The sequence below is a fragment of the Zingiber officinale genome, chromosome 3B, assembly GCF_018446385.1.
Source record: "Zingiber officinale cultivar Zhangliang chromosome 3B, Zo_v1.1, whole genome shotgun sequence".
NCBI classification, from domain to species: domain Eukaryota; kingdom Viridiplantae; phylum Streptophyta; class Magnoliopsida; order Zingiberales; family Zingiberaceae; genus Zingiber; species Zingiber officinale.
Window position 1 is genome coordinate 64,045,442 of NC_055991.1, and position 25,897 is coordinate 64,071,338.

A 25,897-nucleotide genomic window follows, 5' to 3' on the forward strand; every position below is an offset into this window, starting at 1 on the left:
CATGGTCGAGGCTTCTCCTGTCTCTGGAAAACTCACATGGCCATGTGATGCACACGACCTAGGCTTCTTCTCATGTCTGGGTTCTTCAGATCCTTGCATGGTCATGTGAGGTTCACACGTCCATGACCACTTCATTTCCTACTGCAGCCTTCTGGCCCGTGATCTCCACATGGCCTGGGCAACCCCCCAGAGCAGGGCAATGCATGGTTCAGGTAGGGCACCTTCTTCCCTTGCTTTGCTCACAGATTTGGCTTCGAACACGAAATCTTCACCAATTTCGACTCCTGTGTACAGAAAATGCACAAAAGCAGATCTCCGAACAAAGAGAGTAAATATGCTAAAAAGGAAAGTTGAAAGTACGAAAATGCATAGATCAAGCGTGCTCAAATATGTGAATGTGCGTCAAAGCATGCCAATAAGTGTATACAATTTACGCACATCACACCCCCAAACTTAAATCTTTGCTTGTCCTCAAGCAAAATGCTACAATCTACATTCATATGTTCTACAACACATTCATAAACCATAATGTACTTTCCTAACTCAATCAAAAAGTTTCACTAACAAGCATGATCATGAAAACAAAGTCAAGTATGGCTCAAGCATAAGTATCTTGTGCTCAGTGCAAAAAGTACTTAAAACCCTTCAAGTTTCAATCTATGTTCTAGTCAAGTCGTCATCAAATTTGAATTCCTAATGTTTCCAGTGATAGACAAGTAACCAGTGAAGGCACTTACTTGCCACACACTTGGTTCATATTTCTCAATCAACCTAAGGTCTCAAAGGTGTGCTTAATATCAAGAGAAGCTAAGCAATCATTTCCCCAGTAACCCAACTCGGTCTCAAAGGGGTGACTTGCTAGATTCCACTCACGACAACTATATTTTTATATCCCTTATTCATTTTTTTTTATTTTTTTTCATAAGTGTTTGCATTGTGCAAAACTTATTCACAAATGTACTTTTAGCACAGATGTTGGGATATTTTGATTTTTCCAAATGAGCTTACATGATTTGAGCCTCATCCAGTAACCAAAATGAAGTTTGAGAAATCATCACGAAAATCAAGTACTAAACAAACAAGATGAATCATGACTATTTCAATGATATCAATCATTCAAGCATCAAGTCAAAGTGTAGTGAAAGTAAAATCCTTAAGGTCAAGCCAATTTTTTAGAGTAATCATGCTTGAGCAGCATTTATCTTAGAATCTCAGTTATAATTAATTAGTTCATTTTGTGATTAGATACGAGTTGTTGTGTGAATTTTTCAATGCCATGGAGACCTCCATTCATTTACTTAGGCTAAAAGGGGCATCGATGCCTACCTTTTCCAACGTCTGCAGCAGTATGCAACATTTGACAGAAAGGTAAAAAAAATTCTGGCACTATGAATTGGGCACTTCAATTTTGTCATGAAGTGGTTTAATTGCTTATTCAATTGTGTTTTTAGTTTTCTTATGAGGTTGTTCTTCAAAGGTTCAGGCGTTTCACCTACACGCATTTAGCACAGTTAAAATACATTCTACCTGAAGCTATAAGTCTCAAGAAGATTCTTGTTCATGATGAGCGTACTTGCTGCATGAAGCCAGAGCTTCAAGTTAATTTGCAAGTTGATGCTGTCGAAAAGATCATCAAGGGAAAAAGTGAAACTGGGTATACAGTCTTAAGGACTGTTTTCAGAGAAAGGCTTCTTGGTTTCGTCAATGAACATCCAGAGGTAATGGAACCAAGTTTGTCCCTTTCCTTCTGCTAAATTTAGATATATTTTTTTTTGTTTTCAATTTTCAATCAAGTGTTTAAGTTAATAAATGATCATCATAGTGTTCAGTTCTTCCTTGAATTTACATGGTATAGCACCCAATGATTATATTATCTGTATTGAGGATTGTTCTAGAACCATTTCTGATTGTAAGTTGTGTACATCAGGGAGAAACGGTGCCAGAGGAGGTACATCTGATCCTTTGCTTCCTTCTTCCAGTATTGTTGTTGCTGAGATGTAGGAAGTGATTTGTCGTGTTTGATCCATCTGTTCTACGAGTCCTTTGATGAGTCATTTGAGGGGCGGTGGATCGTTTCCGACAAGGCGGACTACCAAGGTAGATTGCTTCCGGATCTATTATTAATTCTCAGTAGATCGTTCATTATCAGATTAAATATTCATCTTTCAGTTTCTTCTTCATATTATCATGATCGGATAGATGAGTCTGTGGACAATGTCCATAGATCTAGAAATGACGAACAAGAAGCATGAGGGATTAGGAAATCTACAAGCTCTGATCCATCAATGGTTTGGGATCAGCCGAAATCTGGCCATTTCAAGCGAGTCCTGGTCAAATCTTGAAAACCATTTATATGCTTATCAGATCCTCATGAATCCTCTTGAATTTATTCTTTCCAGACTAAACAAGGAGATGATTGATACTTTGTTTGGCAGAAAGACAACAATGGCCACAAAGGGGATTGCTGGTTGTCCATTAGATCCTTCCTTGGCCCAAGAAAGCAGGATCCTTGATCCTAACAAATCTCAGAAAATTTCAAATTTGCTAAAGGATTTTAATTTGATGAAAGAAAATGTCTCTGAGGCTATCTTAGAAGGTATCAAACCACCCTTTGACATGTGCAACTAGAAATTCTGTTAAGTCTATGTTCTATCTGTTTGCCTGATCTACTTTACTTACTGCTTATGCTAAGGCTAGCTAGTTGGTGAATAATATCATCATTTTTAGCTCATTTTGGGATGAATTTCTTAATATAAATTTCTCTTTAAATCTTATGATCTGGTAGGTGGCATTATTAATTACTTTACAAGAGATCTTTTCTTTTAAAGTATATTGTGTATGACCTTATCTTGTGTTTGCCTTAAGTGTATTTTCTAAATTTTGAGAACCAATTTTTTTTGTGCATCTACCATCAAGTATGACCCAACTTTATTAGATGTTATCATGTTTTCATTAACATTATATCTGTAAAGGTAAAGCTGATAGTTTGGGGAAAAATGTTTTGGAGGCGCTTAAGGAAATGATTCCAAGCAGAGATGAAGAGATCAAATTGAAACAATATAAAGAGAAACCACCTCTGAATCTTGGTCCAGCTGAAAGCTTCTTGAAGTCAGTGATTAGTATCCTGTATGCATTTAAGAGAGTTGTTGCCCTGCTTTACATTTCTAATTTTGATTCAGAGGTCAATTACCTAAATGATCTTTTCAGGACTCTCAAGGTAAGTCTATTTTTGCTAAGTCATATCAAATTTCACCTGATAATATACTGCACAATTTGATTCTATTCTGCAATTTTATAAATGTGCATTAACAATTTGATTCAAATTTTATAATATTAAGTCAATTTGATTTCAATTTTGGACCTTTTGATGTGATTAACAATTCAATTTTAATTATTGTTCCTATTTTACTGTGTTTGTAAGAATTCTATTGTAATGCTTATTCCTATTTTTCTGCATTTGAATCCTCTGTATGAGTATGTTTTCCTTCGTAAATCAGTAGTCTTAACTCTTATCAGTTCACTTCTATTAATCTCTTGTTAATTCTTTGGTACTCTTTCATATTATCCCATTTTCTGAGAAGACAATAACATTTTTGTTTTGTAGAAGAATAGGACATATTGCTGGCAGATTGTTCTAATACAAGTTGCATAACACCTAGTTTTCTGTAAGTCTTATGCATGTCTCGTCTCAACCTCTTTGATAACAAGAAATTACTAATATAATTTTTTTAAGTTTTAGATAGATTGCAGAGAGAACTTGAAATACTATACTTGATTACCTTACAAATTTCACTGATATTTTCTCTATATTTTGGTCATTCTCTCAATATTCCTAATCATAGAATGTGAATTCACATCTATTGATTATGTGGAAGTTTAATTATAATCATGCCTCCTCCATGTTGCTTAGATTTATGAGGTTTAAGAATGAAGGAAGAATCTTTCATTTTGTTCTTTTGAAAATTTATTATGTTAATATAAGTAGAATCTTTTTGAAGATAGTGTGAATAAATTATTTTATATATTCCACGAAAAATCATAATAATCTACTATACAACATGCATCACTATATTTAGCTTCTTTCAAATCAATTGCCTTATAACAGATTATTTCAAATGTGCAGATCAAAGAAGTTGAGCAAGCAAGTAAAAATTACCAGCAAAAGGTTACTTATCTTATTTTCAATCTCTATTTGAGTAGAATTTACAACATCTTTAATTTTCCTTATGTAAGCAACAAACTGCTTTATATCCATATTGACTATTTTATTCTATTCAGGTAAGAGAACTGGAGAATCAATTAAATGGTGAGAGGACAACCAAGAAGGATTGTAAAGTTCCCAAAGCCTCCAGTGGCTCCTTTAAGATAGAGGCCTCATTTACAAAGAATCACCAATCAGTTGTCACCCTCAGGACATAAAACAAGCAGAGGTGCCCATCAAGTAATAGATAAAGAGAATTGTCTATTAACAAATAAAACTACTGGGGAAGATTTAGTTAAATCTTTGCACAGAGCAAGAAGGATAACGTTGGCACCAGTAAGAAGAATATTTGTGAACTATCTATTACCTTTTGATGTTGTAAGAAGAATAGTTATGTGCAATTTGTGGATACTGACTTGATGTGCACAATATCTATTATCTTTTTATGTTGTAAGAAGAATATTTATGTGTTGGTTATATGGATATTGACTTGGTGTGTTTAGATATATCGGTGCATTTTTATTTGTGACTTTCTTAGTGAATTAATAATATTAACTTAATTTTATAATTTGCTTGGTGATAATATTGGTTTTTCACTATTTTGGAAATCAAATTTGTGTCGTTAAACAATACTGATATTACATCGGTTTTCCACCGCTACAAAACCGGTGTCATTAACTAATATTACATCGGTCGTATACCGCTGTCAAAACTAGTGTTATTAACATATAATATTACATCGATTTTACACCCAATGTCGTTAAGTGATACTACACTGGTTATAACCCGATGTCTAAAATGGCATACCTTTTACATCGCCTTCATAGATATCAGTCGAAAATATAATAGACACCGTTGGGAAACCGATGTCTATGAGTGTTTTTGTTGTAGTGTGAATTACCTTGACACACATATCCCAAATGTTGAATTGATTGCAAGTGCAATCAGAGTGGCACAGTATGTATATTCGACATATAATTGTTTAGGTGATCAGAAAATGAACCCACCTAATTTGCTCATAAAATTGTTAAACGTGATTAGTAGAGGTGTTCATTTTCTGATCACCTAAAAATTCTTTCTTATTTATGTTTGTGGTTTTCTTGCTCATGTTAATATCTTACCTATCTTTCTTTACAGTTGAGGGGCATCAAGCCGGTCAAACTTTAATTGTAAAAGCATAGAAAGTTAGTGAGCGCCCCTCCCTACCAAAATATTTTTCTGTTATGTTATCAAAGTGTTTCCAACTCCCTTTGTTTTAGAATAAGAAAACTATATTTTAATTCTTTCCAGACACATGAATCAGTGGTTGGTTATCTAATACTAACTTCTGTCGTTTGATTCTTGTAGGACTAGTCTCATGAATGTTAGCTTGTGAGAACCAAGAGGTCTATTAATGTTGTGACTATTTTATGTATTCCAATGCAAGAGGGTTAGAAGAACCAACGCAGCAATCAGAAATGAATATGGACTTTGAACTACTTGCATTACTTTAGAGAAGCATAGAAGGAGAGGAAAGGCTTGATGTTCATAATTTTTTTACCTTATCAACATGTAACACAATTATTCCTATTGGAAAGAAAAATTATATGATATTTATTTATTTTTATTTTTATATGCCTGTAACACAGTTATTCCTTTAGTGAGATAATTGTACAATATTAATAATTATATGTGTGATATTTTTTTTTATTTTATATGCAATTAATCGTAGTGCGCGGTTGTGTGATGTGAATGATATTAACTACAACACGCAGTTGTACACTGTGAATGAATTTACCATAGCATGCAGCTGCACACTACAAATTCAATTTACCGTAGCGCGTGATCACGCGCTGTGAATGCAATTTACAATAGTGTGCGACCACACGCTATGAATGTGTTATGACTTTTAATAGCATGGAGTTGTGCAGCATGTGATACGCAATGCGGATAGCATAATTGCGCGCTGCAGAAAGTCATTTTTGTTGTAGTGATAGCAATTTTCTACTTTAATACTAATTATTAGTGTAGGAGCAATAGATAATTGAACCTAAGTTTTGATAATAACAAAGGATTCTAACAAGTTGTTCTAATAAGTTGAACTAAGTGTGCAGGAAAGTCCTAAGTGATCTTAGGCAAAGTGAAAGTCTTAGTTGAGACTAGGTAAAAAGTAGAAAGCCCTAACTATGATTAGTCAACGAAATCCTGGTCCATGGGATTAGACAAAGACATGGAAGGTTAAGGACTTCAAGCGAAACCCTAGGGTCGAGGACACTAGGTGAAAGTCCTAGGAGTCACGGACACCAAGCGAAAATCCTAAGGTCGGACACTAATTGAAAGACCCAAAGTCTTGGATGCTGAGTAAAAGTCCAAACAATCTGGAGGACCACTCTGACAAAATGTAATATGTCCTAAGAGGAGTAGGTGAGGACACATTCTCCAAAAAGGGAATAGTAGTCATCGGTTCGACCTAGAGTTTCAGCGAAACTCAAAGTCAAGACCGAACGGTCTGAAGACTGACGAAAACTACTTTACTTTTTATGTTATTGCTTGTCTTTCTAACTTTGTGGTGTAGGTGGCGAAAGCAAGAGTTGGCTAGAAAGCAAGGTTCCAAGTGCTTAGATCTTGTCAGGGTTCCCAAACGTCCAGGCACTCGGAGTTGCTCTAGGTGCTCGGGTAAGCAGCGATAAGGGAGCGCCCCTAGAGGGTGCTTGGTCAGGTACTTGGGCAGTCCGAGTGCCTAGAGTTGCTCTAGATGCCCAGACAAGCAAAATTGCATCATCATGTTAAATTAGAGCGCGATGACTAGATGAACCATGTATTCGATCGTACCGAGAGGGGGTATGGGCGTCCGGACATGGATAAACTTCCAGGATGAAGTTTTAACGAGAGCTCGCCATGTCAGCATACTTTAGGTGCTCGGGAGGAGATCTAGGCACCCGAATAAGGCTATAAAAGGAGAGTTCGACCAGCAGCTTCAACACATCATTCTGAATGACTTTTCCTCCTACGTGCTACTCTGAAATTGACTCCACAATGCCCGAAAGCTACTCCAACGATGACTATGCTCAAGACCTACTTCTAAATCATCAGTATTGTTTGCACTTTCAATTTCTTGTACTCGTATTCAAATTGTATTTGGTATCCTTTAATTGATTAGTGATTGCCCAACAAAAGCATTCTCACGTGCGGGCCTTGGAGTAAGAGCCTCCACAAGCTCTGAACCAAGTAAAACACTTGTGTTCCTGTGTGTTCTTTTTTTGTCTTTCTTTTCACTGCACATTTTATTCTCGATCATGTTTTTCAAAAACATAAAAAAAGTCACGAGTACTATTCACCCCCTCCCCCTCTAGCGCTTTCGATCCTACACTGATCTCTTATTTGTTTGCTTAAATACTTTCATCTATTTTTTTATAATCTTCTTTCCAATTCAATCCAATTTGTCATACAACTAATTATGTTCTTTGCTCACTTCATGATTTTTAAGATGTCGACTCAAATTATGTCAATCTTTGTACACTTCATTAGTGTTAGTGGATATAAAAATTATTAAATTTTTATTATTTCTAAATTAGAATTAATTAAATTATTAATTAATTTTGAAATAATCGAAAACTAGAACAGATCAACATCAATTATAAATTTATTTGATTCAAAGATGATTAATAGAGAATTCGAATAGTCATAATAATGATGATTAATAAGATATTTGAATAGTGATAATCATGATGATTAATAAAGAATTTGAACAGCTATCATCATAATGACTAATCGAGAATTTGAAGAGTCATGCCTCTTTATCTTCCTTGGAGACTATAAGGGTGTGTTTGGTTCAATTTATCATGTGTAACCTTGGTTATATGATTATCAAGTAATCACATAACCAAGGTTATAAGGAATAAAACATAACCAAATGTTGTTTGGTTCAACCTAGGTAATACAACAAAAACATATTTATTTGAAGGTTTTAATAAATAACCTAGTTTAATATTTTATTATATTACCCTTAGTTACAAAACCAACCATATATTATTATTATTATTATTATTATTATTATTATTATTATGTGCCATCATCATTATTATTATTATTATTTTAAACTCTACGTTTTTTTTATTCTTTTTCACATTTTTCTTTATTTTTTTATGTTTTTTAATTTTTTTATATATTTTTTAAATTTTTTATATATTTTTTTAAAAAAATTTAATGTTTTTAATATTTTTTTTACGTTTTTAAAATTTTTGTACATTTCTTTTATTTTTTCCCTTTCTTTATTATTTTTAAATTTTTTTATTTTTTAAATTTGTTTATGTTTTTTACAATTTTTTATTTTTTTAAAGTTTTTATTTTATTTTTTATATTTTTTTCTTTACACTTTTCTTTTTTATCACATTTTTCTCTTATTTGAGGGTATTTTAGGTAAAAAAAATTCGTTAACTCTAGAATCAAGCAAAAATCTCAATTTTCCGAGATTTTTCGATTCCAAGTTGCATGCCCCTTTTGCTGACGTGTCGAACATGGAATATTACTTGAGAATCAACGATTACCTAAACTAAACAAGGTTTTTGTTGATAACCTTCGATGGATAACTAAGGTTATCAAGAATAACCCTGAACCAAACGCACCCTACGTAGTCATCCTTTGAAAATTCTTAAGAGTGAAAGAAGGACTCTCTCTCGACTTCACCCTTGAAGACTTCTAAAGTGATCATTAGTGTTTCAAAAAAATCTTATCGATCCAAGAAACTAGTACTTAATGGATCGTGTCAAGTTCATGATCTAGTATACGTAGATACCGTTAAAAAAGTTACACATGAGGCTCTCATTTATTTATGATATCATTCACTTTATCAAAGATTAGGAGGTATATTTTATTTTATATTATTTTATTTGAAATTATATGTGCCACGAAGAGATAATTATTTAAGAAGAAAATTGATTTTAATATATATACTCTGTTGTGCTAATTCCAACAATTAGCTAATTGACCAACTTTATTATGACACTTTCAATCTGGAACAACTTGCAACAAAAAAACAATACTTTGTCTAAAGAAATCAATAAAATAACCCTTTCCTATCACTCGTTTTCTCCATCTTGTAGTAACTTCTTATAATTTAAGGCATCAAAATATCTACTAGTACTATCTTTAAGAAATAAAATATCATCAATTCAAGTTGGAGCCTTTTCAACAAATAAGTCCCTCGTGTTTTGACTAATTTTATCAAATTCTCAGAATCATCAATATTCATAGGAAATAATCTACCTGCATTTATATTTTCATATTTAACATCTTCCGTAATATTAACATTATTTTGGCTATCAAATTCATTTACAATGAGAGATTGCCTTACTTCTTTAATTATTATCATTCTACAATTGGTAGTTTTCAATGCACATTAATCAAATTATCAATTATTTCTTCTTTAGATATTTTATTGTTGCCAGAAAAATATTTATAAAAATCACCAATATAGATTTTAATTAATGCTTCTTCTCTTTATTTTTTTTAAGAGCCCGATAAATATTATGAGCCATTCTTTACTATTTATATCTAAAAAAATATTAAAAAATATATTAGAACACATAAATTATTAAATTTTCTATAAATAAATAACTCAAATACTTTAAATTTAAATCGAGAAATATGAGCATATTATATATAAATATATTAAAAAAATTGAGTACCCAACTTTATAGAATCTCCTCTTAACCTCCCTCATTATCAAGTTAATTAAGTAATAATGGAATAATCTCATTGCTCACAATTTATGATTTTATACTAAGGAGCGGGAAAAATAATATACATACTCAAATTAATTAATTAAGAAATAAAAATTATATATAAAAATAAAAAGCAAATGACACATTATTAATCAAGTGGAGCAGATTAAAATGTCTCTATATCTCACAATACTTAACAAGATTAACTATGTTACACACAACAGAAAGTATATCTATCAAAATTGAAAAAAAATATATATAGTTATCGAGTCAAATAGAATAGAATAATTAATAAAAAAATGCATTTCGTGTCTCAACTTTCAATCAAATGAAAGGGAAGAAAATGATCAAAGCAACCACCTATTAGTACCACAGTATATTCATCACTACATCACATGTATGCGCTATAAATTCTTTGAATATACTTTTTCAAATTTGTGATTTAAAAGTTGCTCAACACTCCCAAAAAAAAAAAAAAAAAAAACAGCTATTAATGACGGATTTAGCACAGACATTTAATTTTTATCTCTATATAGTGACGGACTTATTAATTAACATTGCAATTAGCGGCGGACTAAAAATATCCATCGTTATTAATAACAATCGGACGATAAACTCCATTTTTTGTCGTCGAGCTAGCAACGAATGTACAATCATCACTATATTTTATATGTATACGGGACCTACTTTTTGCCAACAAACTAAAACCGTCGCTAATAGCGACGGATAATTAATTATCCATCGCTATTGGCAACGGATTAAAAATTCATCGCTATATTTGGGATATTAGGGTTCCCCGCGTCCAATCTTCCTTACGTGAACTCGTGTTTCTCCTGCTGCTTCTCCGACGATTTCCTCGTTCTCCAATGATTTCCTCATCCTCCGGCTTCTCCTCCTTTGGCTTAAGGTACTCTCTTCTCCTCCCCTTTGTTCTCCTCTCCTCCTCCTATGTGGTATGATCGAGCACTACCAAGCCACGACCAGCAGCCATTATCAGGCTATGATTGATAGCCACTGTCAGACCACGACCAGTATCCACTGCCAGGCCACGGCCGGTAGCCACTGCCATGCCGTGGCAGACAGCCACTGCCCGCTACGACCGACAGGCACTAACTAGTAAGTAATTTTTCATATATAGTCATGTAGCCAACATAGAGACCGCGTGGTGACCAGATTATTTTACGAATTGTTGGTGTCTAGTAAGTAATTATGTATTTAGTAACTATTTTAGTACTTTAGCTTCATTTTAATAATCAAACATATCTAATATATGATATTTTTTCCATATAGTTTTGTCCTAGATGATCACCAGGTAGCATTATATATATAAAAAAAGTTTAAAGAACGATTGTCTCCTGCTGATACTACATAGCGGCTCATAGACCAGGATATGAAGAATTCTTATTACGGAGAATTTTTTGTAAGTATTTAGAATAAAACATATTTGTAGTTAATATGATATTAATTGTCAAAATATATTGTTGCAGAGATATGTTTAGGAGGAGGGCTAGGGGGAAATGTTCAAAAATTTTAGAATGTCTACTGATCTAAACTATACAAGGACATATTGTACATGTGGAGCCAGAGGAACACCAAGTCATCTGAGGTCCCTAATGCAGTTTGACAGTCTTGGAGAGCCATTTGGGTTGCCCAGCATTAGTAGGGCAATTCAATGATTGCATGCAACAATCGTAATTCAGAGCCTGTTGGTCGAGCATTAAATCCACAAAGCACACTGCTGGATCTCGTTTGATGGTGGAGCATGCCTCTGACTTTGTATGTTTAAAATTAAGTTATATAAATATTTCATATATATGTTTTGTTGTTAGTTTTAATGTATTTGCATTTTCTGTACACAGACTGCTGAATTATAGAGACCTCCCACTTATTGGGAGATATTTAATAAAACTCATAAAAAGAAAAATGGTCATTTGTCGATCGGCGTTCCTCAGCAATTAACCTAAGAATATTAAATTTTATGAATATATTTGTAAACTTTATGCGAAGGTTACTAAAATTATTATTTTGACATAGGAAGCAATGTCTACTAGAGTTAATAAGGGTGTCTCAGCCTGGGGCAGAGGGAGAAGGGTCAACCTTTTTCCACTAATGTAGTTAATGACATTTATTATCATGTCATCGGTGGAAAGAAGAAGACATCCCTCTATGGTCTTGATACTCAAGGCAAAGTCATGTATGAACAGATGAGGACTCCGGAGATTAGGGGTCGTCCTACTCCCTCCTCCTCATCTAGTGAGGTTAGAGAATTATGGAAGAAAAATGACTTGCGAACTCAACCATCATCATTGGAGAAGATGATGGCCATGAGGGACACAGAGATACGGGAGATGCGGCAGTGACAGGCTCAGACTGAGGTGATAGTTTGTCATATGCAAACATTTGCAACGACGTTCTCTCCTGTAACGACCCGCCTTCTACTGACTAGGCTGTGAGGCCGATCGTTACATTAATCTGTGCTAAACTATTCCCTGACCATTACTAAATTTAGATGTGAAAGCTGTACTAGATAAAATTTTGCTAAACTATTGACATTTCTTGATTCTATACATGCTAAGGGGTGTAATCTAACTATTCATGACACATTATACTTCCCTCATGGTCAAGGAACTGAACTAGAGGCTTCCTAGCACCTTTCGGGCCTCCCAATCGATCCACAGATCGATTGGAACAGTTGAATCAATCCAGTGATCGATTCAGCCGGCTACTGTATGCAGAGCTTGGGTTGGATCGATCCAGTGATCGATCCAGCACGCTACTGTGCCCGGGACAATATTCTGGATCGATCGGCTGATCGATCCAGACTGGCCAATCGATCCAGAGATCGATCCTAGAGCCTTTTGTTCGCGACAGAATTTACTGGATCGATGGGATGATCGATCCAGAAGCCTACTGTTCGTGGTACGAACTCCCCAATCGATCGACTGATCGATTGAGAAGCCTCCAATCGATCGACCGATCGATTGGGGTTTCTGATTTCATACCAGAACTCTGATTTCAGCACTGTTTCGTGCCAAATTCATACACGTGAGTTCTAACATGGCTATAAACATACTAACAACATTTAACTGACATTCTAAGCATGATTACTAACAATCTAAACAGGTCTTCCATGATTCATGCATCAAAATAACTAAAAATGCAGAAATAACGTTATATAAAACTAAAGTCTTAGTTTGCTAGTTTCTCCAAGATCTCTACTCCAGGTTCCTTCCACACACATCTTCATCATTGCATTGACCTCCAGCCTCCGCTAGTCCACCTTTCCTTTACCTTTATCTGCAGTATAAGGAAAAAGTATCTGTAAGCTCGAGGGCTTAGTAAGAAACCATCTACCTCACTAAAACATGCATACGATGAGTTCATGCTTTTGAAAGATGCTAATTGAAAACATGATGGAGAATGCTAGGCATGGCATACTATCATACGAAACATAGAAACCAAGAGCTAATCATGGCAATAACTGAAGTATCAACAAGAAAGGACTAAACTGAAACATAACTGAGTTAAACTAGAGCTGAACTAGAACTGATTTTAAAATATAATCACATGACTGATTGTGAGTTTGGAAAGCTATTATCATAATAGATTAAAATACATAATCATGTTGCTAATGGGCCCGACAACTGTACCTACTGTGCGCGCACCCTTAACTAGACCCGGGATTACAAATCCCGAATTTAGTAAGGTTTACTAGGTTATCTAAACCTAGGGACCGACTATGGGAGCCCAGCCCAAGGACATCTAGTCCCGTATAGTGCCTCTACTGAAAGTAAAATACTGGATCATAGCTAACTAATTTATCTTTCTTTTACTAGGTTATCTGAACCTAGAGGCGACTGTGGGTGCCCACCCATTGGACCGCAGTCCCATATATGCTGTAGCAAGACTAACTAAGCTATTTTAAATGCTTCTATTGCATTTACTGAGCTATTAAAAATGCCTACTGTAGCATTTTACTGAGCTAAGCATTTTATCGAACACTTAATGTGCTCCAACTCTCCCCTCTACTAGGGAGACCACCTCTAGGCACCCGACGACGTCTAGAATCTCCAACTGAAAGGAGTAAATGTGTCTGTCCCATCTAGAGGTGCTCAACTAAATCCCTAAATCTGCGAGGAGGGTTAAATACACTCTATGCGTCGAAAAATCTACATATAGCTAATTTAAAAGCATTCTATCTTACAAAAAGCTACTTATACTACAGGTGAGGGGTTTCTTACCTCCTGTTCGTAATTTCTTACGATTCTAATCGCTAGGTTTTCCGGAGGAGACGATCCTTTCGACGATCTTCTCGCGTCTATGCGTTCCTCTCGCGGAGGGGAGCGTCCTCGTGTCGAAGTCGTCGCCGGAAAGGTGCTCCTAGAGCCCTTAGGGCTTGGTGCGCCGAGAGAGGAAGAGGAGGGAGGAGGCGGCGTGAGGTTAGGGTGAGGAGGAGAAAAGTCACGAATAAATCTAATAACTCCTCACTTATTAATTCCCTATTTATATTAAGTGGTAATCTCGGCCCAACTTGAATATAAATTTAATTACTTTCCTTTCCTTTCAGCACGGCCCTGCTGGGTTCACCTGGTTACCATGGTTCACCATAAGTCATAGGACCCAATAGGTCTCGGGTTTAATTCCCACGTAGGCTATTTTACGGTCCTATTTATTTTTGCTACTTCAGCTACTCTAAAAATTCCATAAAAATACTCTAAAATTTCAGAAAAATTATAGAATATTTCTAAAATAAGTTTGAGAATTTTCGGGCGTTACATCTCCAGATTCATAGATAGTTGGGCCGTATCGTTTGGAGTCCCAGGACATCAAGAATCCCAACTATTATTCTAAGAGTAGATTTTTTTTTGAGGTGTGTATCATTTATCTTAACTTTTAATTTCAATCAAAAATAGTATTATTTTTTTAATAATTATATGCATATCTGATTATATTATACATTTCCATAATCATTTTTAGATTTGACATATTTTTATCCCAAGGACACGGGTATGTATTTTTAAAGAATGTTCGCAAGCTAAACTATTTATTAGTTTAAGATAAGTAATTATATCTTTCATAGTTTAATATGACATTTTTTATTCACAACCAATCTCAATAAAATTTCATGCATCTGAAATTTCATGGCAGAGAAGATTTTGTTCCTTATTTTGATTATAATGTATTATATTAGATTACTTTGTTATAAACATACTTTATCTTATATTAGATTCAAACCTATGTTTGGATTTACTATTATGTATCTAGTATTTATTTTAGTTCAACTATATTGTTGTGCTATTTGTGATGTGTTGTGTGTTTGTTATGTGTTATGACTTGGTTATGTTTAATTATTGATGTGTAGTGAGTTTATTATGAGTTTTGTTGATAAGTATTATGAGTTTATTGTGAAACCGCTTGTGATGATTGGAGTGATTTAGATTGATATGTAAACAGGAAAATAGAAAATAAAAAGGGAAATAGTAAACTATAGAATAGATTAGCGATGGATATTTGATTTTTCGTTGCTATTAGCTATGGATATATCTTAAAACCGTCACTAATAGTGACAAATGTTTCAAATATCCGTCGCTATTAGTGACGATGAGTCAAATGTCCTTCGCTACTATCTAGTTTGTGACAACTAGGTTCGATACTAAAACAAGAGATTAGGGATGGAAATTTAAATATCCATCGCTATTAGCAACGAAAAATTTAAATATATGTTAATAATGACAAATAGTTTAAATATTTAGTGACACTAATAGTGACGGATATTTAAATTGTTGGTCGCTAGCACCTTTAACTGAGATTTTGCTCCATTTGGCTTGTAGCACTAAATTTTCATCGCTACACATAGCGACAAAAAATTTATATAGCAATGAAAATTTATATTTCAGTCGCTACATTATCAACGATTGAAATTTACATAATGGGATGCTTTATATCGCTATTCCATCATAATATTTATTTGGTGATAGAATAGCGACAGATAAACTCTGTCTCTATTTTCTGTATTTTTTTAATGCATAAAAAATTACCTAATGTTAAAAAAATTAAAATTAGTTGTTTCACGCCTATAACTAACTTGTAAATTGTTTAAGCCTCTAGCATGTTAGGCAGATAGTGATATCTTGGGTCTTCCCTCAGTTCCGTTCTGATGTAGTAACAATATGTATATTGCTAATTTTATTTTGACACGCATTAGACAAAATTTAATTAAATTATAAAGTATATATTATATTATTTTTAAGCTATTTTAGGTTTTTAAAATAATTATAAGATGCATTATTTTATACAATTTTCAATACTTAATTAATTCTTAAAGAATTATGTATTAATTTTTTATATGAGTTAGGAGAATATTTTTGAAAAATCTCAATAAATTAGTAATGATAAAAAGAGATTTTTCAAAAATAAAAATAAATTTTAAAAATCTTTTTAACATAACACACAAATATTTTATATTTTTCTTACTCTATATTTATCTTTATTCTATTACCTTTCAACCTCCGTATTTCGAGTTTCAACAGCCAACCCAACCAAAGCCAGTCAGTCAGTAGAAACAATGCATCCAAGAGATAATAATGAGCACTAGTGCCCAACTAGTGCCCCAGTCATCTCAAGACTTTGACAAGTATGGGTCGTGGACCAGTTTTTCTATTTTTCCATTTTTAAAATTGTTTATTCTTTCAGTTTGTTTTTTTTTTTTTTTTTTTTTTTAATGTACTTGGATACTCCTCAGGATCATGATTAAAAAATTGCTCAACTTTTCAACGTCATTGTATAATAATAACTTCGGCCATTTATGAAGAGGTGTTTCTAGATTTGACCATGATTCAAAATTGACGATTTGATAATTTGAAATCGTCGGTTCAACTGTTTCAGATAGGTTGACCTTTAATCTTAACCATCCAAGATGGTTACGGTTCACGATTTAGAACCGCCGATTCACGGTTCGGTTCACGGTTCAGAACCGCCGGTTCACGATTCGGTTCACGGTTCATCACGGTTCGCCACGGTTCAAGATTAATATGTTAAAAAAAATTAAAAATTAAAAATTAAAAATTAAACATTAAACATTAAACATTAAAAATTAGAAATTAAAATTTATTGAAAAAAGGGCTTACACTTATTTAAGTTGTCTGCGTATCCCTTTAGGGGAATCAAAGCCCACGTAGTTCTTTTACATTTTTATCCTTTTACATTTTCATACACTTCCATTTCCTGTTCCTATCGTATTTATTCCTTCAGTATCAAAATCTTCAACTTCGTCATCTAAAAGTTGTATTCCTTGGATTATTTTTTCCGCTCTGGTCCAATCGTCCAGTAATGTTTGGGCTTCCAATGAGTCGGGAGACAAAGTTTATCGTCGTTCATCTAATATATTGCCGCCGGCACTGAACGTCTGCTCCACAGCAACAGTTGACACTGGACAAGTTAAAATTTCTTTTGCGATCACCGAGAGAACGGGAAAGCTTTGAGCCTTCTGTGACCACCACTTTAAGATATCGAAGTTTTCGCTATCTGCTTCATTAAAATTAAAAAAAAATCGTAAAATAATTCTCAAGTTCCTGTGTGGAACTTGAGGATCCTCGTAGAAGTTTTGTCCGTTATTTTAATAAGAGTCGTGCTTTTGTAAGTTTTAAATTACTACTAGTAGTTTGTTGTATTTCAAAAATATTAATTTGTGTTCCATATTTCGCATAATATTGATTATAAATATCATATAAATAAATTTTAACATTATATATAATATTAACTGAATCAGGGGAAGAAGAATCTTTAATTGGAATTAAAGCGTTATAATATAAAGTTAACATTTCTTGTAAAACTTCTAATTTAAATCTAGGATGTAAAACAAATACAATTAAATAAAATTTTGAAATTAAATAAAAATATTTTTCCCATTTAGTTTTTATAGCTAAGATGCAAGGAGATAAAGATTTATTATTAATATGTTCATTTAAAACTAATACTATATTAGAAAAATTTTCTAAAACTAATTGAGCAGTGGGATAATAAACACCGGAAAGTTGTTCGGTTGCATCATTAAATACTTTTAAAATTTCACAAATACTACTACAAATATTCCATTGTTGTGAAAATAAATATATATTAGTATTAGTGTTTTGTGCAAAAAATGAACATAATAATTCTTTATATTGAAATGAATATTGTAATAATTGGTATGTTGAATTCCAACGTGTTGGTACATCAGATGGAAATTTTGTAGGTCTCATTCCATTAATTTTACAAAACCTACCCCATTGTTTCATTATAGATGGATGAGACAATAAATAAGAAATTACAATTCTAATTGGTTTAATATAACTTTCTAAAATTTTTAAACCATCTTGAACACATAAATTTAAAACATGGCATACACAACGTGTTGGAAATGGGGAGAGTGGAGATATGGGAACATGACCCATGTTCTCCACTACTCATAATGAAAAAGGTCCATTATGCCCCTGGTTTATTTTCCTATATAAAGGGGATGCGTCCAAGGATCAAGAACGAGAATCAGGGTGCGTTAGAGACGAGAGTAAGAGGTGAATATCCAAGGCGGTGGGATTTGGTTTGTGGAATTGTGAAGGGCTTTCCGATCCTGTGATCGCTCTTCCGACAGCGAGTTTCGCCATTGCCGATTGCGGATCTGCGGGAGATCGCTGTAAGTTTTTACCGCATTTAATTAATTCGTCTATCATGCATTTAGAATATAAATCTACATTGGTATCAGAGGACGTAGTTGTTTCTATATGCATGATAAAACCGTTGAAGTCATGACCGATGTGTTACAAGAAAAGCCAAGGCCGGTGACTCTATGTCGCGGCAAAGGCTTGCCGGCGACAATGTCTCAAAAAAGGGATGTAGTCAGCGACAAAGTCGCTCGGCGGAGGACACATTGCTGCTGCTCCGATGGAGTTTGTTGCTTGCTGCCAACACATGGCTAGATCGCATTCATGTCGCGATCTTCCCCAATGGCCGACACTATAGGCTTTGAGGGAACGGAGTTTGTCTCCGATGGTTGCCGACAATAAGGTCACAGAGAGATCTGCGACTGGGTTGCAGTTCGGTGATCGAGTTGTTTTGCCAATGTTCGCGCTGTTGCCCAGGGTGGAAAATCGTAAAATTTCGTGATTTTCACTAGAGCCGGCGAAGGTCGACGATGCATCAGTGGCCTGCCGGCGACCGTGTCCGTCGCGGTTGCTTGGCATGCGCTGCGTGCGAGCGTGGGCAGCGTGAGGCGGAGAAAACATGCAGCGAAGAAAACGGAAGTCGTGAGGAAATGTTTGTTTTTCAAAAATCAAATAAATAAAAAAAATAAACAGTTGTTGCATTTTTTTAAATTTAAAAAAAAACGAAACATTTTTTTTAAGCTTTTGTGTAAAAAAAAAAAAAATTGCATGCGTACTGTACATGTTAATGTATGCCTACCATAACAGTATTTTTAATTTTGGTGCATGCAATAATTAATTGAATATTAGTTTCAATTAATTTCCATTTATAATAAGTGGTCTAGAGTAATTTTTGTCCATTTAGATCCGATTCAGGTTTAAATCATTAGTTGGTTTAACCGAACCAATTTGATCCAAACCCGAAATTAATTTGGGTTAATTAATTGGACTTGGAACAAATATGATCAAATGACCAGATTTGTTTTATTATGTCATATTTGATCAAAACAATTAGATTTGTTCTAATTGGTCGGACTTAAACCAATGGGCATTGGTTTGATCAAACGGACCTGAGTTTGATCAATAAGTCTGAAATTGGTAGAAATGGACTTAGAGAAAAAGTAACAGAACATAGGTACAAAAATCTCTGTCCAATTAGATTAGTTCTAATTATGGATAATGGACCAAGCTTAGGATCTGGATCCCTAATCAACCGATCCAATAGGTCTGACCAATTAGATTAGTTCTAATTGTCGACTTAAACTCTTGAAAATCGAGAAGATTTGTTTTTCTTGATTTATTATGTTGGTACTATGCCTGTATAAATTGAAATAAGCTGGTTTTGTACTGGTTAGTCAGTTTTGTACTGACTTATTTATTTTCAATTTTTTAGATGGCTAGTCGTGATTTACGACAATATGAGCTTTGGGAGGAGATTAAGGAGCTTGATTTCAACCCTGTTCAAGGACTCGGATGGCTTATTAGTCGGCTCGATCGGTTGTTCTGGAAACTCGAGCGAGAAGAATTTCCAGTCGAAGACACACACAGAAGATTTGCTCTAGTCTATTCACTGCTAGAAAACCTTAGGCAGATAGCATTCCAACTTTAATAATGATTATGATGGACACATCTCGCATCTCGTATTCAGAGATGTGCAGACAGTTGCTTCATCTCTATTGGGGTCCTGAAGACCCAGAGGAGGATCCAGATGAATCTGAAGAGGATTCAGAAGAATCTGAAGATCCAGAGGAAGATCCAGTTGAATCTGAAGTGGATCTGGGAGAGTGTGTGTGGGATCCAATTGAAAATCTTGAAGCTGTCCTGCCTGGGATTACCCCAAATGAGTCCAGGCTGAGAGGGATTATTTTGGCCACTGCACTAGTGTCTATCCTAGTGGGAGTGGTAGTTGCCTATCTAGTTTATTAGAGTTCTGTTATTTTTATTGTCGTTTTGTATGAACAATAGTTAGTCCATTTCATTCATGTCAGTTAGTTATATGTTAACAATATTCAACATAATTTTATGTTAATGATGTATTCATTTATTTATGCTGTTTGCTTGACATGATGCATGATTAGTTCATGAAGTATTAAATGATTAGTTCATTTGTTGGGATGTATGTAATCGAATTGATTAATATTAATTTGATTGGTTATACGGATGATGAGTGAAAACATAGTTGTCACTTGATTTTGTAAACCAACTCAAAGTAATATTAAGTCAATCATAAATTGCATACATATGATATACATTGAATACTAAATAATGTGATTATTTATGATAGATTATGACAACCAAAAACATAATAGCTGAACTCAACAAGGGTGAAAAACTTAATGGGGATAACTATAAGATCTGGCACCCAAGATACAGTATGTACTTGAGGAACAAGAAGTTCTAGAGGTTGTAAATCAGGTTATGGAAGTACCTGTAGATGGTCCCACTGCACAACACAGACGAGATCTTGATGCCTATAAGGCATGGAAGAAAAAGGACTCCACTACAAAGGGTATATTGATTAGTTCAATGGTAGATGACCTAGCTTTTGAGTACGAGTCATATCTTACGGCTCATGAAGTCTGGGTAGCCCTTAAAGAAAAATACAGTGGAGTAAGTCTGAGCAAGCTTCGTCAGCTGACAATCAAGTTTGACAACTACAAAAAGCATCCAAATGTGTCAATGGTTCAACACCTCAGGGAGATGTCGAACATGATTCGGGAGCTTAAAACTGCTGGTCATGAGTTGACTGATGAACAACAGGTTCAAGCATACGTTCACTTCCAGATTCTTGGGAGACCATGAAGCAGACCTTAACTCACAGTGAGAGTATCAAGACTTTCACTGACGTCTCACGCCATGTAGAATTGGAGGCGGAGAGAGTTGAATCCACAAGGATTTTTGGACAAGCCTATGTGGCCGTAGGTTCTACAGGATCATATGGATCCAAGAAAAATAAATGGTTCAAGAAAGGGAAGGGAAAGAAGAAGGAAGTTGCTGGTGTGGGATAGGGCCCAATCAAGAAGATAGTCAAGAAGACTGGAAAGAAACCTAAAAACAAATTGACTTGTTTTAACTGTGGCAAAAAGGGCCACTTTGCTCAGGAGTGCACTGAGCCGAAAAAGGTAAATCCAAGTGTGTCTTCTTTTCAAGAGCATTTTGTTGCTAGTTCAGTGTTGTTAGCTGATTCTTATCCTTTGTGGATTATAGATTCGGGAGCAACCAATCATGTAGCTCGGGAACGAGTTACATTTGTTGAGTACCGTCGGGTACCAGCTGGCAACAAGTGGATCTATATGGGAAACAATGCAAGAGTTGAAGTCAAAGGAGTCGGCACTTGCAAACTCAACCTTCATGGTGGTAGAGTTTTGTTTCTACATGATGTCCTGTATGCTCCTGAAATTCGACGGAATCTTGTTTCCGTTACGTGTCTTCTTGATTTAGAGTATTGTATTAATTTTTACAGTCGGTCTGTTGAACTTAAGATTGACTTAGTGTCAATCGGATATGGTTTTTTAACAAATGGTTTTATGGTTCTTGATGTAGAACCAGATGTCAATTATGCTATTGATGGTTATTTTTCAAACATTGCTTTAACTAGTGATGCAAATATAACTGATGAGGTTTGGCATGCTAGATTAGGACACATAGGACAAGAACGTATGAATCAGTTAGCTAGAGAATGTGAGCATTGTCTTGCTAGAAAAATAACTAGGAAACCATTTGGTAAGGCTATTAGATTTGAATCAACATTGCAGTTAATTCATTCGGACATTTGTGGTCCAATGAATGTGAAGGCTAGACATGGAGCTTCCTATTTCATTACATTTATTAATGATTTCTCTAGGTTCGGTCATGTGTATTTGATTTCTCACAAATCTGAAGCATTAGATTGCTTCATTCGTTATATGAACGAAGTTGAGAATCAAACGGAACGTAAAGTTAAGGCTTTACGCACTGATCGTGGAGGGGAGTATTTGTCTGATATGTTCAAGACAATATGTAATGATAGAGGGATTATTAGACAGCTGACAATCTTTGGAACTCCACAGCAAAATGGGGTAGCTGAAAGAAGAAATAGGACTCTTCTTGAAATGGTTAGGTCTATGATGGCGCAAGCTAATTTGCCAATCTTCTATTGGGGAGATGCATTAATAACTGCAGCCTATATACTTAACAAAATGCCTTCAAAGTCAGTTCCATCTACCCCATATGAACGTTGGATAGGCAGAAAATCAGATTTAAGTAATTTGAGACCCTGGGGGTCAGCTGCTTATGTTCATGATAGTTCTTACAAGTATGGAAAACTAGAGCCTAGAGGTAAGAAATGTATCTTTATAAGATATCATGAGACCTCCAAAGGTTATGTTTTCATAGGTGAGCAACTAGATGGAACCATCTCCGAAATAGACTCGAGAGATGCGACTTTTCTCGAAACAGAGTTCCCAATCAGAGGTGATGTTGATAAAAATGCTCCTCTATTTGAGGAGGATGAGATATTATCAACAAGAGAGGTGTCAAAAGGGATACCTGTGTCTAGTCAACCAAGTGGGAGTGATATGCCGAGTCATGTGTTGACTTCTCAACAGCCCTACTTACGGAGATGTGTTCATAAGATTAAACCTAAGAAGAGGTTTGATATTGAGAATGAGGCATTGGTTATACTTCCAATTGACGACGACGAACCTCAATCCATTGAGGAAGCATTGGGATGTATAGTTAGAGAAAAATGGAAAGCTGCAATGGTTGAAGAGATGGAGTCCATGATTCAAAATCATGTTTGGGACTTAGTCGATCTTCCTCCGGGCCGAAGGGCTATTGGGAATAAGTGGATTCTCAAAGTAAAGAGGAAAGTAGATGGATCGATTAATAGATACAAAGCTCGTTTAGTTGCAAAAGGATATACCCAAATGGAGGGTATTGACTTTGAAGAGACATTTTCTCCTGTAGTGAAATTTGTATCAATAAGAGTTATTTTGGCCTTTGTGGCACATTATGACTTGGAATTACATTAAATGGATGTAAAAGCCGTTTTCCTTAATGGTGATCTTGACGAAGAAATCTATATGGTTCAACTAGAAGGTTTCATTGCTGAAGGCCAAGAGCAAAAAGTATATAGACTTAGAAAGTCTATATATGGGCTAAAGCAAGCGTAAAGACAATGGAACATAAGATTTAACGAAGTCATTTTATCTTATGGTTTCGAGATGATCAATGAGGATCATTGTGTTTTCCTGAAAAGGGAAAAAGGAAAGTATGTCATTTTATCATTATATGTTGATGATATGCTGATAGTTGGAAATGACATAGGATATGTGCATGAAGTCAAGAAGTGGCTGTCATCACAATTTGATACAATAGATATGGGAGAAGCTGAATACATCTTAGGGGTGAAGATCATAAGAGATCGTTCTAAAGGGATTTTGGGTTTGTCACAAGAGTCTTATATAAATAAGATGTTACATCATTTCAGCATGTCTAATTGCAACATAGAACATACACCTATTGTGAAAGGTACTGTGTTGAGCAAGAGTATGTGTCCTAAAACTCCAGAGGAAATAGCTGAGATGAATAAAAAACCATATACCAGTGCTATTGGTAGTTTGATGTACACTATGTTGTGTACACGTCACGATATCAGCTATGTTGTGGGCTTGGTCAGTCGCTTCCAGTCAAACCCAAGACCGAGACACTGGAAGGCAGTAAAAAGGATATTCAGATATCTGAAGGCGACAACAGATTATTGTCTCTGTTTTCAAGGATCAGATATGAGTCTGAAAGGTTATTCAGATACAGATTGGGCTGGAGACCTGGATGATAGAAAATCCACATCAGGCTATACATTCTTGCTAAATGGTGGCGCCATCTCCTGGAACAACAAGAAACAAGCTTGTGTAGCTTTGTCGACTATGGAAGCTGAATATGTGGCATGTTCAGCAGCTGTGCAAGAAGCAGTCTGGTTGAGAAGGTTTCTGAAGCATCTGAAAGTTGCTGAGGATAGTGGGAGTCCAGTAACTGTCTACTGTGACAGTCAAGCTGTAATAGCTTTTTCTAAGGATCCCAAATATCATACAAAGGCAAGCATATAAAAATTAAATATAATTTTGTAAGGGATATTGTGGCTAAAAGAAAAGTCATTCTTGAGTATGTCCCTACACATATTATGCTTGCAGATCCTTTTACTAAGCCAATGACTAAAGAGTCATTTAAAGAACATGTAAAGTCTTTGGGACTTCGTAGAATGTAACACCATTGAAATAACAATCAGACTTTGTGTTTTGATTGTGTCATTTGCCATAATTTATTCAGTGTATATGTTGTATTTGTTACATTCATATAAGATCTCTGTGAGCATGTTGGCAGGTGGAGATTGGTCTACTCACATGGACAATCATCTCTGTTTGTTAAGTACAAATAGGGGTAAGACCGTTACTTATGAAACAACTTATATAGTTGAAATTATGAAATTAGAGACAGATTCATAAGTTGAGGTTGCCTTGATAATTGTGTTAAGATGAGATCATTTATGTGTAAATAATGATCTAAGTAAATTAACCCACCATTTACTGAACCTGTTAAAGGCCAGATTAGAATTCATATGTTGAATTCCGGATTAGACGTTAAGTATGTCTAGATCAAAATCTGTACGATGTTAAATTTGAAGACAACATGCACTCTTTTTAGTAAAGAGAATAACATCGTAGCATGTGATTCATACCACATGTGCTATTGTGCCAATAAAGGTAGTAGGAGAAAGAATCCCTGTTTCTCTACTATGTGAGACCTCTGAGATTATATGTTAATCTCAATTTTTGCCTTAGTGACTATTTAGCTGTTTTCTTGAAGTTTTAATCAGTGTCTGCTACTTTAGCGTGTATCCTATGACTATGGATGATTCGGTCTATGGAGCATAACTAGGAAAGTCACTGATTAAAATGAATTGATTCTAGCTAAAAAGGAAGATTAAATATATTTACATCTTTTGTTGTTATTCACTGGTCGACCCATTTCTGTTATGTACGGAAATGAATGTGAATATAAGATATGGAACATGCTCATGACATAATGGTCATTATAAGGGATTAGAGATGTTCATATCGATGTAAATGAAAATTATTTAATCTGGGTAAATAGCAAGACATGGATATCTTCAAGATAATGGCTGTGTGTCACTTGAAGATTGGATGGATCCTGGATAAAGGCTATGTGCCACTAGGAAAGTGGCTATGTGCCATAAAGAGTGTGTCTCTAATTTATTTGAGCAGCTAAGCAAAGTGTAACAACTTTATTAGTATTGATTGCTCAATGAGCGGCTAAGT

General features: G+C 34.8%; 1 protein-coding gene across 6 annotated transcripts; it reads left to right on the forward strand.

The window, feature by feature from the left end:
• The first annotated feature begins 1,350 nt into the window (after positions 1 to 1,350).
• On the forward strand, positions 1,351 to 4,552 carry LOC121968330 (formin-like protein 15). 6 transcript variants are annotated; one of them, XM_042518755.1, is made up of 7 exons: positions 1,351 to 1,368; positions 1,484 to 1,718; positions 1,928 to 2,097; positions 2,200 to 2,596; positions 2,973 to 3,217; positions 4,124 to 4,165; positions 4,279 to 4,552. In XM_042518755.1, exons 3-7 carry the CDS (start codon positions 2,047 to 2,049, stop codon positions 4,417 to 4,419), a joined length of 876 nt encoding a protein of 291 aa, XP_042374689.1. In that variant the 5' UTR covers positions 1,351 to 1,368; positions 1,484 to 1,718; positions 1,928 to 2,046; the 3' UTR covers positions 4,420 to 4,552. The 6 variants fall into 6 exon arrangements, 5 of the variants coding, with proteins under 5 accessions (XP_042374689.1, XP_042374693.1, XP_042374691.1 ...); XR_006108066.1 differs by lacking the exon at positions 1,351 to 1,368 and adding an exon at positions 3,605 to 3,665 and having other exon boundaries at positions 1,456 to 1,718; XM_042518759.1 differs by lacking the exon at positions 1,351 to 1,368 and having other exon boundaries at positions 1,456 to 1,718; positions 2,170 to 2,330; positions 2,436 to 2,596.
• The last annotated feature ends 21,345 nt before the right edge of the window (positions 4,553 to 25,897 follow it).